The 18254-nt window shown below is 32.7% G+C and overlaps 2 protein-coding genes and 1 non-coding gene across 7 annotated transcripts in view; 1 reads left to right on the forward strand and 2 right to left on the reverse strand.

Annotated features, from left to right (window-relative positions):
* Window positions 1–3018, forward strand: part of LOC106052352 (serine/threonine-protein kinase 32A-like) — a 57545-nt gene extending 54527 nt beyond the window's left edge. For all 5 annotated transcript variants that reach the window (XM_056039680.1, XM_056039665.1, XM_056039673.1 and 2 more), the window contains 3 exons: window positions 469–594; window positions 712–770; window positions 1102–3018. In XM_056039680.1, coding sequence (XP_055895655.1) covers window positions 469–594; window positions 712–770; window positions 1102–1270 — 354 coding nt within the window. In that variant the 3' untranslated portion in view covers window positions 1271–3018. The remainder of the gene's footprint in view (window positions 1–468; window positions 595–711; window positions 771–1101) is intronic.
* Window positions 3019–3881: 863 nt separating this feature from the next.
* On the reverse strand, window positions 3882–15441 carry LOC106052357 (small nuclear ribonucleoprotein G-like). Its single transcript, XM_013207731.2, has 4 exons — window positions 15293–15441; window positions 6565–6587; window positions 5988–6112; window positions 3882–4236 (listed from the first exon to the last, which is right to left on the reverse strand). Exons 1-4 carry the CDS (start codon window positions 15322–15324, stop codon window positions 4186–4188), a joined length of 231 nt encoding a protein of 76 aa, XP_013063185.1. The 5' UTR covers window positions 15325–15441; the 3' UTR covers window positions 3882–4185.
* On the reverse strand, window positions 6664–6925 carry LOC129924326 (small nucleolar RNA U85). The gene has a single exon (XR_008776309.1). It is a non-coding gene; the product is annotated as a small nucleolar RNA U85 (small nucleolar RNA).
* Window positions 15442–18254: the final 2813 nt, after the last annotated feature.

Consider the following 18254-nt stretch of genomic DNA (forward strand, 5'->3'; position numbering starts at 1 on the left):
TCAGCTCTAATGGGTACCTGACATTAGTTGGGGAAAAGTAACGGCGGTTGGTCGTTGTGCTGGCTACATGACTACCTCGTTAACAGTAGGCCACAAAAACAGATGAACTTTACATCATCTGCCCTATTGACCACAAGGTCTGAAAGGGGAACTAGTTAGGCCAGGTTCACATCTAACTTTACATTCACTTTCACCTATCCTTTGATCTGCGGGACCGTTGAGGCACTACACAAGATCTGTTAACCTTCTTTCTCAATTCTTATCTCTTATTTGTCTTTGATATAATTTAATTCGGATGTTCTTTCTGAAAATATTGAAGCCTGCCTGGGTGGACCACTTCGGTGGCCGATTTTGAGTTTGTGATTCCACACAAACTGTCTTTTGTAACCTTGTTAAAAAATGTCATTGTCAAGTGAATCAACATACCGGTATATATACATATAGCTATAATTATGTATCTGTAAACAGAAAGAACATCTCAATTGTGACCCTACATATGAGTTAGAAGAAATGATTATAGAAACAAAGCCTCTTCATAAAAAGAAAAAAAGATTGGCCAAGCAATCTTCAAAGAAAGACAGTTTGTCCTCAGAGGTAAAATAACTCCTTGTGTGTAGTTTTCACTTCAGTGCTAGTTTAAAGTTTAAATAGGAAATAGTATATTTATAAATGTGGTGGTGAAATATATGTATAAATTATTGTATTCTTCAGATGGTGAATAAGTCGATGGATGATCTCTTTAAAGGATTTCCTTATTATAACAGAGAGGTGTAAGTAACAGTGATGTAGAATTGTCTGCAGTGTCTCTGAAACAACATGTAGGCCTCAACATTGTTTTCATTTCAACTTTTTATTGACTTCTTTAACAAGGGCATAAGGATGACTAGGGAAACTAGTATAGCCAAAAACCAAATGGAGCCACTGCCAAACAAGAATAACAACATTATAGATTAGATTCTAGCCAAATACATCAATAGTTCACATTTTATTTCTAGTCTCATTCAATTTGTTAGACTTCTTTGCAGGGCAAGTACACAAGTTAATAAGTTGAGCATCAAATTTCTTGAGTTTTTATATGTGCCAACTCTATTCCCATTTTAGAGAATTAAATGGTGGCTGCTCCAGTGTTCAGCAAGATATCCCAGAACTCAAACCTTCTACAACAGTTTCTACCAGCAAGTCTAGAATGCTGCCCTCTAGTGAGACTGGATCAGAACAAAAATTACTTAGAGAAGCTAACAGCTGCTCAGCAAGTTTGACTGAGTCTTGACAGAGTAATAGAACTTTAGCTTTGACAGAGTTATGGAAGATAATTTTGACAGCTTTATTCTCTAAAAAAAGAAGAATCTTTTCTTTTAATCTTGAAAAATCAACGTTAGCTTTATATTTTCATTTATTTTGCATATTCATATATTAGGGTTTAAAAAGTCAGACTCCATACTAGGATGACTGCCTGGTCATGTTTTCACACTGTCAATATGATGGTCCATAGTACAGAACCTTTCCCCTTCCACTATGTTGGAACAAATAATCTTCAGTTCTGAAGGATTGTCAGAAACTTACAAAACAAAACAGAAAAAAACAAAATAAATGTCATGCAATTGAACTGAGGAGTTGAAGGTCTAGGACATCCAGTCCATTGGTTATCTGTTTGCAACTTAATTTATAACAATGTATGTTCTTAATGAAGACTGTGTACAATACAAATCAATGTGTATTTTTTTTTGAGGCAATTTGTACATGAACTGGCACTTTGAAACAGTTACAGCTTACTCTACATGATGTATAAGCTTAATATTTGTACCATGAGGAGAATTTGTTATATTTTGTAACCAATGTTTTTATATTGATGTGAATCTTGTTGAAATAATATTGCTATTTTTAGAACAGTTTATTTCTTGCTGCATTGCTATCTTAGTTCCCTTCTCTAGGACATCAATGAAAACTAAAGCTTTACAAACCCTTGATGCACATCAACACTATATTGAGGGGAAAATTTTTAAATCGATAAAATATTGCAACTATTTATTTACAACTTTGACTCTCTGAAACTTATTAACTACAAGCACACGTTTAATCTTAGCAATACTCAGGACCAGTTGGCGCCTTCTTCATCGCAATCTTTTTATTGCAATTCATGGGCTATTTTGATCAATTCAGTGGTCTGCTGACTTACATGTGTTAAAGATACTGGTATAGATTGTCAAGACCAAATTTAATTATTGGATTATTATATTTTGAAAAATATAAAACAAACCAGTTTTCTCTGTGGCCAATCGTCTAGAAATTGTTTTCACAAATGTAACAGAATTGAAGAATTTTCAAGCTAATAGGAAAAAAAAAAATCCTGTGGTCAGTGAAAGAGGCAAAACAACTTTGTGCCAACATCTACTGCAGTCATTCCCAACGTAAGGAACTTAAGTTATCAAGTCTTTGAATAAGGTCTTTAACATCGTACATTGATATACTTTGTAACCCCCCCCCATGTGTTTATTACATACATCTCTTAATGCTTTATTTTATGACATTCATGGACCTAGGACTTGGATAATTCTTTATATGATGTTGCATTTCGTCTTTGATCATGCATGTAATGTTGGCATTTAACGTATTCTTCTTCCTCATAACCTTACATTGTGATATGAAAATGTCATTTAGGTGATCACATGTTGTTCTGAAAGCAATACTACAGGTAAACATTGTTATATAGCCATCAGGAATTAATTCATGTGTAATCAGAATAGAACCCAATGTGTGTGCCTTCTATTGGTCTCATACATAAACTTTAAAGTGACATGAAGTCAAAATAATCCTGAAGGAATTGACAAGTCACAGGTACCATCAATCAAGATGGCGCCAGAATATGGTAATCCCCAAGAAATTTAAGACATTTTTTGACAAGTCACAGGAACCAAATTTTTTTTTTTAATTGCTAAAGTATTATTAATACTTGTGTTCAATTCATAAATGAAATAATGATGCTTTGTTACATATCAATAAAATAAATCAATAAATAGATCAATTAAAAATAGCTTTCAATTTTATGTTTCAATATTCTATATGCATTAAAACTAGTTACGGTTAAGGTCTAATTTATTTAATGATGAATGCTGCAAAACACAATTTTGAGGATAATTGTTAGATAACTAGAAAGCTATTTGCTGTTTCATAAATATTGAGCACAATGGCCAGATTTTCAATAATAGCAATCATTCAGTTTCATGAATAGTGAGAGTAAGGAAGCAGTACAATGTTTGTCATATGCACAAAAAGGTGCTCAAAACATTTAAATTTAAAACCCTTTTGTTACAGTATTGAAAAGCAGCAAAAGTCAAGAACTTATCCAATTAATACTGTTGAGAACTTGGCATTAGGATAATTAGTGTACAGCAGGAATAGTTTGTTCCTCTCTCAATGGGTTACTAATCAGAATAATGGAAGTATTTGGTAACTATTAGCCTGTGAATAGTTGCTGGATGAACTCTTTATGTTGTGTAGGTTTCTGTTGTGTTGTCTCTATGAAAACAAGAGTCCTTGTAATCACAACAAATTTCCATAAGGATCAATAAAGCTGTCATAGTGTTACACATTTTATATTACCAAATTAAACTGCATTACTTCTATTGTAAAAATGGATTAACATGAATTAGGATACAGTACTAATTTATATTCCCACACATAAATGTGTAACAATTGGTTGTACCTGTACGTTCCATGTTATATAATTACTACTGGTACCAGTGTATCGTTATTACAATTATTGCAGTGAATTTTAAAAGTTTGCTATCTTGCATCAAGTCTTTGGTTTGTATTTAAGCTGGTTATAGTTGCTTCCACATTTTGTTGATGAATAATATTTAAAAAGCAAACAAAAAAACACCTTTATTAAAAAAACAACAAACAAACTTGTATTCTAAACAAAATGGTATTCAAGACTTTCCATCAGTAACACCACTGGAAACAATCTTATTAATGACATGGTCATCTGCCAATGTGTGTTTCAGTACAAAGCAACATAAAATAGTTACAAGAACATTTTAAAAGCTAATAACAATTATAATACAACACTGTTTAGTCCACAATGTCCAAATGAAACAAGTTCACTATGTGGCTTCTGACACTCCTACAGTTGAATAAGCGAAGATGAATGTTTGTACAAGTGAAATGATGCAGGTAGTATATACATCAGATTCTTTCTTGAGACTCTAACAAGACCACACTGTTACCTCGGATCACCTGAAACAAACAGAACAAAACTAAAACACCAAATAATCATGACATCAAACTGAAACAATGCATTACAGTGCTACCAGATCACAGCATTATTCCACAAACACATGTAATGTATGAAATTCGTTACGCAAAATCTCCCAAAAATGACCGCCAGTGCGCAAATACGAATTAAACCCGCCGCGTTACGCATTTCGTATGCTTTTTTTCCTCCTCTCTAGACTAGCTTACAAGCAGTCACGGAGGTCACGCTAAGTCGTCCTGTGGGGAGAGGGGGGAAACAGAAAAGGTGGGGTGAACACAATGTGCCCAGATCTATACGTTGATTTGTTCTTAATAGCAATTAGATGTCTAGAAATGAAGAACGCGAGAGTGAGGGAGTGGCGGGTTGGTACCGCCAGTTAGCTGATACACCAACGTGACTTTTTCATTTGTATAGAAAAAAAATATTGAAGTGCTATCGATTCAAAACACATTGAGTGACATTGTAGATATCTAGTCTAGATCTAGATCTATAATGATAAGAATCTAGATAACTTGTTATACAGGAATAGATCTAGCTAGTCATTACGTTATGATTCTCTACATTACTCTACAATCTAGTTATAGTATGATTTAGAATTTAGATTGACTAGATCTAGATCGATAACATCTACTACCATCTAGTGATTCTAGTCTAGATCTAGACTAGATTCTTAGTCTTAGTATAGAGTAGATCAAGGATGAAGGTAGGCCTACAAAAGTTTGGAGTAGACCTACATTTGTAGCGGATCCACGGCATCGGTAACACTCTTGAGCTCAGATCTAGAGTAGATTATATTCATTATATAGACATAGATCCAGATCTAGTCTAGATATCATCTCTATTGATCTAGATTTAGATTGTAGATCTAATCATGACATCTAATATTATATTTATATAAATGACAAAATAATGGATCGCGTAAGTGTTACGCATTCTGATGCCAAAATACGCATTTTGACCGTAAGTGTTACGCAATTGGACTTTTTTTTTGGTAGGCTTTCAAGCTTTTGGGGAGGATGTCATTCACTGTCAAAAAAAAATTAAAAAAATTCATTACTCCAGGTCCCTTTATGAAAAAAAAAATATGAAAAAATATGTATGAAGTTTGAAAATGAGAAGTATTGCTGTGTCTTTCAGAAAGCCCAGCCATTGGTTTGATATGTTGTGATGCAATATCCACTTATTCATTAATCCTCACTCAGCTGAGTTGACATCTATGCTGTAACTGAAAATCAGAATACAATAGCCTAGTGTTTCCGTCACTGCCTGACAAGGAATAAAGATTTACTGCTACTGCTGTTGTTTTTTGTTTTCAACCAGCAATATCAAGTGTCTTCATTGGAAATAGTTTCACTTTACTAAAGTGAAGTGATGATAAGAACATACTATTTACCAGTATTTTTAAAAACTTTTACAATTATAAAGCTTCTTAAATTGTAATAATTGTTCAGGAGTGTAAGTATTTTATATATATTTACTGGTATATATATAAATATATATAGTCATTAAGCTTTGAAACAGTTGTTACTTTAAAAAGCAGATTATTATGTCCCAATAGTACTATAAAAAGTAAAAGACAGTCTAAGGTAAATATGTATTACCACAAAAGTATAGATTTTTTTTACAAATTAAAAAAAAATTATTTCAGTTCAAAAAGTACATTTTTTTTTCCTTAGCTGCAATGAAACCCAGCTAATTTCAACTGATGTAAATGAAAGTTAAAATGACTTACCACCATCCCAATGTTACGTTTTTCTCCTGACTTGGTCTCCTCAACAGCATCATCTACAACAAGGTTCATAAAGGGGTCAAACCCTCTAAGTGTCCCGGTCACTTTACGATTGCCATTTAGTTTTACTTAAAAAAAAATGTTTAAAAAATTCATTATGCAATTATTAAAAGCATGTATACTAACTGAGCATAAAGAAACCAAATCTGAAAGTAGGAAGTGAATGATCAAGATAGATAGAATTGTAATCAAGTACAAAAGTTCCCCTTTCATACCTTGCAATTAATGTGCCAAATGTTAAGCTCATTTGTTTTTATGGACAAGGTTTTAAGGAGGGGCTGTAATTGGCCAGCACCAAAGACCAATCATCTCTACTTTCCCCCAAACAATGTCAGGTACCCTTTGGAGTTGGGTGGTCTGAAGCCTAACATTCCACTATCCCAGTCACCAACAGATACAACCACTAAGTTCATAAACGAAGAGCTTTAGCCTTACCACTATCGAAATGATATTGTTTGTAATTCAACACAAAGTGTTTAAATACATGAATACAACTAACACTCTGCATAAAGGTACTTACAAGTCAGCACTTTTTCCATGTACCTATAACAAATGAAAAAAAAAAATTTAGGGCCATAAAACTAGATTTAGCTCTACTATAATAACCAATAAATGAATGTGCCATCAGATTACTAAAAATGTCTTCAACTCCACTTTGACAGTTTAAAAAAAAAAAAAAAGGTGCCAATTGGCTGTATGGCATATATGTGATGTCATGAAATCAAACTTAATGAACCATGATTCTGAACATGCCACTTTGATGTATGTCTGGCCTTACAACCACAGAGATAACTTGATTCTGCAGCCAAGATTACAGACAATAAACAACTCTGGCTTAAAAGTCAAAGCCACTATCAGAAGCCACAATATCATCACTTGGCACAATGAACACAGTAAAAGATTTTTAAAACTACTGAAGATTCACAAACAACTTTCTTAAACTTCAGGCTAACAAGACTAAGAACCAAAACCAAGTGATTGGTGGTTGATTAGCATATGTATACACTGCTTGGCTACCTATCAAGGGGGGATAGAGTTCAAGTCCCAACCTGAGCTGTATATACAGGTATATAGAATAAGTTATTAAATACTAAAAGGGACAAAAACTGAAAAACAAATGAAAACTGCCATAGCCACAAGACTGTGCAAGACTTGTACTGGTGTTTCATTATCATCTTATTGTAACTATTGCAGAACTGCTATGTTCAAATATTTTATTGCACAATTGTTTTGGTCAGAATTTTGAGGGGATTTTTTAAATAGAATTTTGTAAAATTCCAGGAAAGTTAGAAAATCGTTAAGTTGTATCGTAGTTCAAAATGTTAATATATCACAATTTTATGAGGAAATGTAAACTTACTGAATAACTGGTTAGGAAACTTTTTTTAATTAACTCTCACGGAAAAAGAATGTATTAATTAATCACTGAACTCAATCACTAAATCATTATGATGTTAGATGTACTAAGTAAATATGAGACTTGTGTCTTATTGGGCAGCTGAAATTGAGTGAATTTTTTAACTTTACATTATCAATAGTGTGGTACAGACATCATGTACATGGGTTAGACTTCAAACATAATTTCTAGTGTTTCTACCCGGTCTTGAAAACCTTTTCAATAGCGAATTTAATTGGACACATCATCCATTTTTTTCATATTACTCAGTCTCGGTTAAAAAACAAGGACCATCTGTACTGAGGCACAAATACTTATTAAGTCAGAACAGATTTTTCACTGAAAATGCATATTTGAAGTTCTCTTTCTCTAGGCCCTCTGTGGCCTATTTGTTTATTCTGAAAACTCTATGTTTGTGTAAGCTTGGTTAGCAACATTTGTTTAAATTCATTTTTATAGATTTTGTGCATTTGTGCATGTCACCAAGTATGCTAACAGCAACAAACAGGTTTTACTTAAGTGATCCCATCTGAAAATGGTTGTAAACGATAAAGAAAAAGAAGTAAATAAATCGTTTGCTTGTCTTTAATAAAAAAAAAAGCCTTGATGCCAATTTGATGGCTGCAAGTGCAAGATACAGTGTGATGAGATATAATTATTCTCACTTAAATACTGCCTATTTTAATTAAAAACAAATTTTTATTTTGAAAAATATGTGTAGTCTTTACTTAAAAAAAAAGGAAATTTTTTAAACCAATAGGAAGTTCATTGCCAAAATTGAATGGCTTGCATTTTTTTTAAAGCTGTTTATTTCATTACTTCACTCTGAATCCCTGAGAAAGTTGCTTGTAGGAACACTATCTCAGTCTGAAGCAGCCACAAAATAATATTTTCAATTACTTAGGTAATTATTTTACTTTCAAATTTGTTTGTTGCTAATTGTTGAATGACCTGACATTGGCAATAACTCATGATGCTTTTTTACAAGTTATAATCTAGATGTAGATCAAGATCTATAATCATTTCTAATCTAGATTGTAAGTTATGTTATCCAAACACCTATAGGCCAAAAATTCAAAGTGCATTGTTTGATAATGGTTTGACATAGAAAAGAAAAGTATCAAAATGTTCTTTAGTTTAAGGAGAATAAGGACAACTTCTTAAATTTGTATTCCCAGACTATATTTGTTATAAAATTATATTTAAGGTAAAAAAGGCCATGTGTCTTCATTTAAACTAAACAAACTTTTTCACACTTTATTTGATTCCAAACACCAACATTTATTCCAAACAGTCTGTATTTTGGCATCAATAAACTCAGATTTTAATTCTATATTAATATTAAATACATTTTAAGATCCCCAGGAATAGTCCCCACATAAAATCAAAGATGTTTTCAAATTATGCATGAATAAAAAAAAAATAATTTGAAAACATTCTACCAAAATTAGGTCACTGGGATAGTGACTTCTACACTGACTTTTAGACATTTTATCATTTATGTTTGCATAATTAGATGTGTGTTAAATGTATTAGTTTTTTTTGTTTGTTTATTCCTTTAATAAATTTCTAATACAGATGATTTCTTGTAGTATAGTTCAGGCTAGGATGGCCATTCTTGCCTACATAGCTGAATCCTCTATATTCTCTCTCTATAAATCAGATCTATCTAGTAGGTCTAGATCTAGGAATTTAACTTCATTCAATGTATCAAGCTCATGCCAAACATTTACCAATTTATTCTCTATAAAACAAACAAATAAATCAAAAGCAACATAATTTTCAATATAAGATCATTAACATTGATGGTAAGAAAATCATAATTTAATACAAACACCCTATTAAATTTTTTTTGCATGATCAAATAAATCAGCTCCAAAAACAGAATTAATGTTGGCTGGCTCATTAGCATAGACTTAGCCAACCAAAAATATAGTCTTAACCCTAGGACTAGGAAGAGGTAAAGTCATCCTGGTAACATAGAAAAAAAAACACCTGACTTTGAAATTCTATTTTCTTACATAAAAAGACAGCTAAATGGAAGGAAATTGGGTCAAAATCATTTATACAGCAAGCTAATTTCATATAAAATATGACAATAAAGATGTAATGTCTGTTAATGACCACAAAAACAGTGAGTTGTTCGGATCCATAAATGTCCAGAATAAATAAATTACTCAAGACTGTAGATCAGTGATTCCCAAAGTGGTCGATATAGACCCCCAGGGGTCTACGAAGACTTCCAAGGGGTCTACAAAAGAGAAAAAATAAATTGGGGGTCTATGAGATGTCCATGGGGGTCTACGATAATGAATTTCATTTCATTTGTGACTTTAATTTTCACTAACATTAATGCAATTATTTCCTACACTAATATGTAAATGTACCTTTAATCCTTTAAATATTTATACTGCTATTCAAATGAAAAATAAAGATAAAGTTCAGAATACACCCACAAAATCTCTCTTCGACATCATATAGAGAAGATAATGCATTTGTGAGCGTCTTACAATGTCTCGGAAAACACTAAAGATAAAACATTGATTTTACCTGCCCTTGAAGTAGTTTTAAAAACTTGTATTACACACAAACCTACATCTGATATTATGAATTTTTTAAAGCAACGATACAGTTCAAGGGCATATCAGTGGTATAAATTATAACATTAAAAGCTTCTTATGTAATTCTTTGCAAACGACATATATATATACAGTTTGGGATCAACGGTCTAGCAGGCTCTGACAGGATGCCTAAGGGTTGCTTGCTCATTATTTTTCCTCAAGGTTGACTCACAACACCTTTCCCATGTTTGGGTATAGCTGCAAAGAAGAGGTTTGAATTCAGTTCTTCTGCTAGGTGGGTAGAAAGCGCCCGCCTTTCCAAAGCTTACTGGTTTTAGCGCCAGTTACTCATCTTCCCCCTTTCTCCTGTTAGTGAAAACAGTTCTGCGGACTCAATATTTGAGCCACACATGAAAGATCAAGAAATACAAGAGAAACTGCTCTTTGTGAAAATGTTTACAAGAATACTGAAAGCAAATTACTGAATTAATATTTAATGTTTCATAGAACAACAAATTCCTATATGAAACATAATATCCGTAGCAACGGATGATGAGCCTACAAAAAAAAAAAAAAACATTTCCAGTGTGTTTGATTCCAGAAATATATATTTTGTTATTTTAATTGGCTTAAATTTAAATTTTATCAATCTGTATAACTTCAAATGTAGCTTTAAATTGCCTTTTCACTCTTAGACTCACTATAGTTAGACATTAGTTTTTAAAAATGTTGATGAATTTGCAAAATGCAATACAAGTAAACAGGAGGTCTACGGAAAATCAGAAACCATGGCAAGGGGTCTACGAGACAAAAAAGTTTGGGAACCACTGCTCTAGATTAATCTATTATGCCTATATAATATATATATATAGATTATTTATAGAATCTAGATTTGGACCTAGATCTACATTATAAAACAATAACATTAACCTAGTCTAGTGACCCAGTCAAGAATGCTATTATAACTATATCTAGATAGAATGGACCTCATTCACCAATCGTAAACAGACAACATTTAGCCATGTGATAATATTGATAAAACAACAACAAAAAAAAAAAAAAAAAAAAAAACTGTCATGTGTGTATTCAGTGATGGGAACAAACTTTAAATAAATTTTAGGAAATTTTGTACACCCCCCCCCCCAGGGGGCCATTTTTTAACAGGCCTGTTGCGGTGAATTGAAAATAAAGATGCTGCTGAATTTTTAAAAATTATGTAGAATCATTTTATTTAATATTTTCTTTAAATAATGTTGTATTACGTAATAATTACACTGCACAAGCTTTACTGCACACAAGGCACTAATGTTTGTACATATAGATTAGAGGAGAAAGCTTTTTGCCGATATGCTTTATATCTAGGTCCAGGTAGTCTGAGCATTCTATAATAGATAATTGCTTTACTGGTATTGTAACAACTTCTCTCTCAAACAACTATAAAGAATAAATGTGCTTGAAAATCAAAACATGCTTTAGTTTGTTTCATTGATTATTAAATTTTGTACAGGAGAAACTGTTTATTAAATTTTGCACATGAAGTCCACCAAAAATGCTTTGAAAAGCAATTGAGAGAAAGCTGCTCAGTTTTTAAGCAAGACAAGCAAGAACAACCAGATGAGGAGCAATGCTTAGGGGAAGAGAATGTTAAGCAATAAAACTGCATATTGAGGCTTCCTAAATCCTTCTGAGACTTTTTTCATGCAGATACAAAGTTGTTCAAAAGCTGGCAAGCAGCCATTGAAGTCTAGACGCTCTAGATCTAGATCAAAAGTATTCAAATTAAATAAACTAGATATCTTATCTAGAATATATCTATCTAAACTGATTCAAACCACTCTAGTCTATACCGAGATCCAGACTTAAAAGACAATACAAAACGGTAACATGAGATTTAAAAAAAAAAAAGAACTTATAACTGTGTCAAAAGACCAGATGTGAACCAGAGAAATTTTCAAAAAATTCCCATACAAATTATGTAATACAACATTCCCTAACCCATGACTGGTGTGTTACGTAATTTAAATAGAAGAGATAGAGATTCACGTGGCTAAATGTTGCTTGTTTACTATTGGTGAATGAGGTCAATTACTAAGATCCAAATCTAATTTTAGTCTAGATTCTATACAAAGTTGGAACAGCCAATCTAGCACCTTTCTTTATTTTAGATTCCATAAATGATAAGGAGATCAATAAATCTCTTTATAAAATGGCAGTTATTGCTGATTTTAAGTAGATCTAGTCAGTAGTCTAAATCTATTATTAGATGTAATTTTATTTAGATTAATTCTAAATCTAAGTATAGTAAACACCTGGTCACATCTAGCCTAGATTGCCCTAGATCTAGAATCTAAACTAAAATAAGATTTGGATCTTAGATCGTAATTCTAAAAAAGTAGATTTACGTAAAATCTGTTATAGGTGCCTGACATCGTAAAATATCTCTAGATCTAAATCTAGTTCTAGATCCAGTCTAGATGAATAAGAACTAATCAATCAATTCCCAATCAGTTTGAAGACTTCATATAAACTAACAAATCGAAAAGAACTCCACTTTATTTAGATCAGTAAGATTTAGTAAAAATTTTAATCCTCGCATGTCAAGAGATACTATCTCCTGGTAGATTAATTAAGAATAGTTCATTTCCAGGCATTGATGCACTGATCTATATAGGATTAGCAATAACTACTTTTTTTTTTCGAGGGGGGGGTGGGTGGGTGGGGGTGCTGTAGGTGGGGAAATGCATATTTTCAGACGATAAACCGTACTCAAGTATTTTCGAGTCCACTTGTGTACAAAATATAGAAAAAATAGATGCATACTTGTAGGCAACTCTGTTGGGAACAACCCATAATTACAAAAAGACTGACGTGTGTTTTTATGCCTTTTAACTATTTAGAAGCATTTTTGATAGTTCTATGTTTAGCTGATACTTAAATTTTCTAAAAAAATCTCCTTCACCCCGGACCTACCCTCCTTCTGTCCTAGAAAAAAAAAATGACATCGTACTACCAGTGCTCTTTGAACCCTTGTTTTTCAGAGTAAACGAAACTAAATGACTAAATGTGTCTGAACTATAAAGAAATGGACTTTATGGAGTATAAATAAAAACAATAGACTAGTTTCGTCATAGCTATCAAAATAGAGGCTTATTTTAACAAAGATTGTGGGGTATTCGTTAATGTCAGAAAATGGGAGTGTTCACTAGACGAAAATTACTACTTTTAGTATAATAGTATATAGACAGATCTTACTTATAAAAAAAAAAAAGTAAAGTTCCCCTTTCAGACCTTATGGTCTATAGGGCAGATGATGTAAAGGTCATCTGTTTTGTGGCCTACGGTTAACAAGGGTGTCATGTGGCCAGCACAACGACCAACCGCCTTTACTTTTCCCTAACTAATGTCAGGTACCCATTAGAGCTGGGTGGACTCAGAGGCGCCCGAAGATCCCGAAATTAAAAATCCCAGTCTTCACCAGGATTCGAACCCCGGTCCCCGGTTCTTACTTATGATCTAAATTAAATTATGCTATTCGGACACCTATAGTGCTATAGGCCCAAATTTGAAAGTTTGACTTTGACAGCGCATTATTTTACAATGGTTCAACATAGAAAAGAAAATGAAGTATCATAATCTTCTTTAGTTTAAGGAGAATAAGGATGACTACTTATATTTGTACCCCTAACCTATATTTGTTATTATATTCAAGGTCAAAGAGGCAGCGTTTTCATTTCTGACAAATTTGACCTACATTATTTGATTCCAGACATAATTTATTTCAGACAGTCTATATTTAGGCATCAATAAACTCAGATTTTAATTCTATATTAACATTAACTAAATTTTAAGATCCCCAGGCATAGCCCCTCACATTAAATCATTAACATGTTTTCACATTATGCATAAATACGAACACAAAAAATAAAAATATGAACACACTTTTTCTACCTAAATTAGGTCACTGGGATACTGACTTCTATACTGACTTTTAGTTATGTTTGCATGATTAGATGTGTGTTGAATGTTTGTGTTTTTTGTTTATTAATTTAATACATTTCTAATACAGATGATCTTTTGTAGTAATATATAGTACAGGTTAGGATAGCCATTCTTGCCTGACTGAATCCTCTATATTCTCTCTATATGAATCTAGATCTGGTAAATCTAGTAGGTCTAGATTTAAGCATTTACCTTCATTCAATCATGTACCAAGCTCACTCCAAACGCCCATTTATTCTCTATAAAAAAACAAAAACAAACAAACAAATATAATATAAGATCATTAACATTGATGTCCAAAACTGGCTGTCTGAAATAAATTTTGTTAAGAAAATCTTAATTCGGACACCCTATTTAGCCCTATTAATTTTTTTTTTTTTATGGAATCAAACAACTTGGCTTATGAACTTATGAATCAAATAAATATAAATCAGCTCCAAAAACAAAATAATTATTGCCGGGCTCATTGGTATAGAGTAGTATAGACTACTATAGACTTAGCTTAGCCAATCAAAAAATGTAATAACCCTAGGCTAGGAAGAGGTAAAGTCATCCTGGTAACATAGGAAAAAGCAACAACCTGACTTACAAATTTGAAATTCGTTTTTCTTACATAAAAAGACAACTAAATGGAAGGAAATTGGGTCAGAATCATTGGAAAATAGACAAGCACATTATACAGTGCGCTAGTTTTATAATAACTATTAAAATAAAAAGACAACTAGATCTAAACTAAACGGAAGGAAATTGGGTCAGAATCATTGGAAAATAGACAAGCACATTATACAGTGCGCTAGTTTTATAATAAATATTAAAATAAGTATTTAATGACCACAAAAACAGCGAATGTCCGAATTAAATAAATTATAAACTACTTTAGTACTCTACTAGACTCTACGACTCACTCTAGACTCTAGGCTAGGTAGGTCAAGATTCTAAGACTAAGTCTAAATACTTTTTGTTTCAAACTGTAACTGTTGCAATAAGTTGCATGATAACTGAAAGATCTAGACCTATAGAATCTAGAACTAGATGAAATAATATAGGTGAATCAACAAACAATCGCTCTCATCTTCAACCGATGGTGGCTAATGTGTAGACGTGTAGATCTAGACTAGGCCCTAGAATAGATTATACTATTATACTAGATCTATATATAAATATTAAATAATAATAGATCTATATTATATATTGAGTCTAGATCTTGAGTTTAGAAAAAAAAAGTTTAACGAAAGAATGTATTTTTTATAACATCTAGGTCTCAAAGACTCAATATTAATAGAGTTCCTTACTTTTTCAATTCTGGGGGATGGGCCTTACTCATTTTAGATACTCGATGCTTAACACTGAATAATATGAAATTTACGATTTAAACAACAAAAACAAAACGCTCCAACCGGAAACGGAACACGTAAAAAGTTGCTGAACTGATCTATATTGCACAGATCTATATAGATCTGTATAATACATATGACTAACGGTCAATTATTATCGAACCTTTCTTGTTGAAGATCTAGCTCTTTTACATAAAACACATAGATCTAGTAACCGAACAAGTAAAATAATATTAAATCAATTCCTGCGTTATGACTTTATGAAACTGATTGCTAGTAATTTGTTTCTAAAAATATAGATCTACATAAACTGTCAAATGTATAGGAAAATCGTTAGAACCCTTTTCAATATTTCGAATTACGTCGTCCAGTGTTCTGGTTGCAACCAATTGCCATGAAGAGTTTGCAGTTAAAAAAACAACAACAACAACAACAAAACATCAATTTAGTTAAAATAGTATAGGTCTAATATCATTCTGATATAAATCTACGTGTAGATCCTCTCTCTGAATCTTATATATTACAGATGTAAAAAAAAAAAAATATATTTAATCTAGTAATGCATGTTAAACTCTGCTACATCGTTGGTTTTCCTGGCTGATTCAGGAGCACTTGTTTGAATTTGTTCTAGCGTACGGAGTAAGAAATGTGCCTCTATCTTTGTGTAGGCCTATAGGCCTACTGAGTTTTCATTAGTTTTTTTTTTTTTTTTCTATTTGAAAGTTATGGTTTAGAGTTAGTTTATATGTATTATAGTTACTTTACTTTTTATTCCTTTGTAATGAAGTGTCTCTAAGTTTAGTGATTCTACAAATGGTGTTACTCTAATCAAATTTAAATATTCGTTTGTTATAAATCTAACTGCTCTATTTTGTATTTGTTCTATTTTTAGCGGCCCCCGTAAGGAGAAAAGGCTGCTATTAGGTTTGTGCAAAATGTCCGTCTGTCACACTCAGATCTCGAAAACTAGAAGAGATATTAAAAATATTATTTCATCATTAAATGCGGCTTGAAAAGTTTAGTTGACGCCAAAGCTGGTCTTTGAAGCGTTTCCGTGGGGCGCCTCTGTTACGTCGACCACCTTTAAGCTCACAAAAAAAAACAAAAACAACTGCCTTTGGCATACGTTCGTTTCCCATACCTGATACGTGCCCTACCCAGTGCAACTGTCGGACCATAAGAAGTCCTTTATACTGTCCATACCGGCGTTGGCAAGGACATCGCTGTTTGTATAGCGGTCCTGCCACTGTATGTCCATGATGGAGCGCAAGCATCTTTGGTGAAAGCACTCAAGAAGTCTTAGTTGTTTTCTGTATAGTGTTAGAGCCATAATGAATTTATTAATTGCAATATTAAATGTCAGACTTTCTTCCAAGCATATAATAGCACAATAGTTTTACGCGAAAGAAGCAATGTAAAACGTTAATACATGAGCTGTGGTTTTCTATAGGCCTTCTGGTGGGGGGATATCTATTCTAATCGCCATGTACAATTACATTGAGAACTGACAGAACGAAAAAGCAACTCTTCGGACTGATAGTCTTTACCCCATCGTTTATTTTCGTAATTACAACAATATTCCCAAAATGACTTCGGGTAAATATCCTTCCTTAACAAATTATTCATCCGAGCGAGGCTCGGTCACCTGATATTGTTTATTAAACCTCGTAATGTGACTCCCATTTTAAAAAGACATATTAGCTAGATTTAGATCTAATCTAGATTTTTTTTACACTAGATCTAGATTTTTTTTACACTAGAGCTAGATTTTTTACACTAGATCTAGATTTTTTTTCTTACACTAGAGCTAGATTTTTAAAACTAGATTTAAGTTGTAATTAAAATCATTATAGAATCTAGATCTAGAATTTCTTGGTCTAGTTTAGAATGTTTGTTGTTTTACATGTTTCGGATGTTCCTTCAGAGTTGTAGTCCGAACCTCCCGTAGGACGACGGGGGATGGGAGCGGGCAGGGTTTGAACCTGGGACCATCGATGAATCCAAACAACAGTCCAGCGCGCAAACCGCACTACCAGACAGCCGTGATTTAGACTAGATCAAGATATATAATTTTAATTTCTAGGCTTAAAGAGTAGATTTTTATTTCTAAAGTCTAGATTGTACTAAATTAGTAGTTTAATTTAGGTAGATCTATATATCCTCATTCTAGTTCCATTTAGGCCTAAATGAAAATGCTCAATACCAAAAGATTATCTAAAATCGCTCTTCTGACATATTGTATATGTCCGGTAGTTGTCATTCCGTAATGTGTAGGTATATTACCAATAGTAGGCAATTTGTCATTAGATCAAGAGCAATGCCTGGTCGTGCGGTTAGCGCGCAGGACTGATTATCTCTACGGTCTCGGTTTCATACCCTGCTCGATGCCATCCTCAGTCGACCAGCGAATATGCGGATCCGACAGGGATCCGTTTTCCACGGGGGCCGCCTCTGAGTTTGTGTGGCAACACAAACTCTCTTTGTAATCTTGTTTTTCTTGAGTTGAGGGATATCCCAAACAGAGGATGTATATTCTAATATTTAGCATTTTAATTTTATATCTTTGTTTTGTAAAAAAATATTTTAATAAACACTAATGTTTTACTTCAGTTGTTAATAATTTCATCAATAAGGGGGCTCTGCAACTTTTCAATTATAAGGGCCTATTACACCTTGATATTTTTAGTTTTTTGTTTGTTTGACTGGTTAACCAGGAATAAAGTTCGTGTTTTTATTAGCTTTAGCTTTTTTTTATATTAATAATTGGCATTTTTCTGGGTGGAAAGACATACTCCTATTTGATTCCCATTTCTGTAATTTTCTAATTCTTTTTTGTAAAATGTCAGTATCTTTTGTTTTTATTGGTCTATATATTAATTATGCAATGGTCTGCAAATAATCTGACTTTTGTTTCTGAACT

This window comes from Biomphalaria glabrata, chromosome 1 (assembly GCF_947242115.1).
Source record: "Biomphalaria glabrata chromosome 1, xgBioGlab47.1, whole genome shotgun sequence".
NCBI classification, from domain to species: Eukaryota; Metazoa; Mollusca; class Gastropoda; family Planorbidae; genus Biomphalaria; species Biomphalaria glabrata.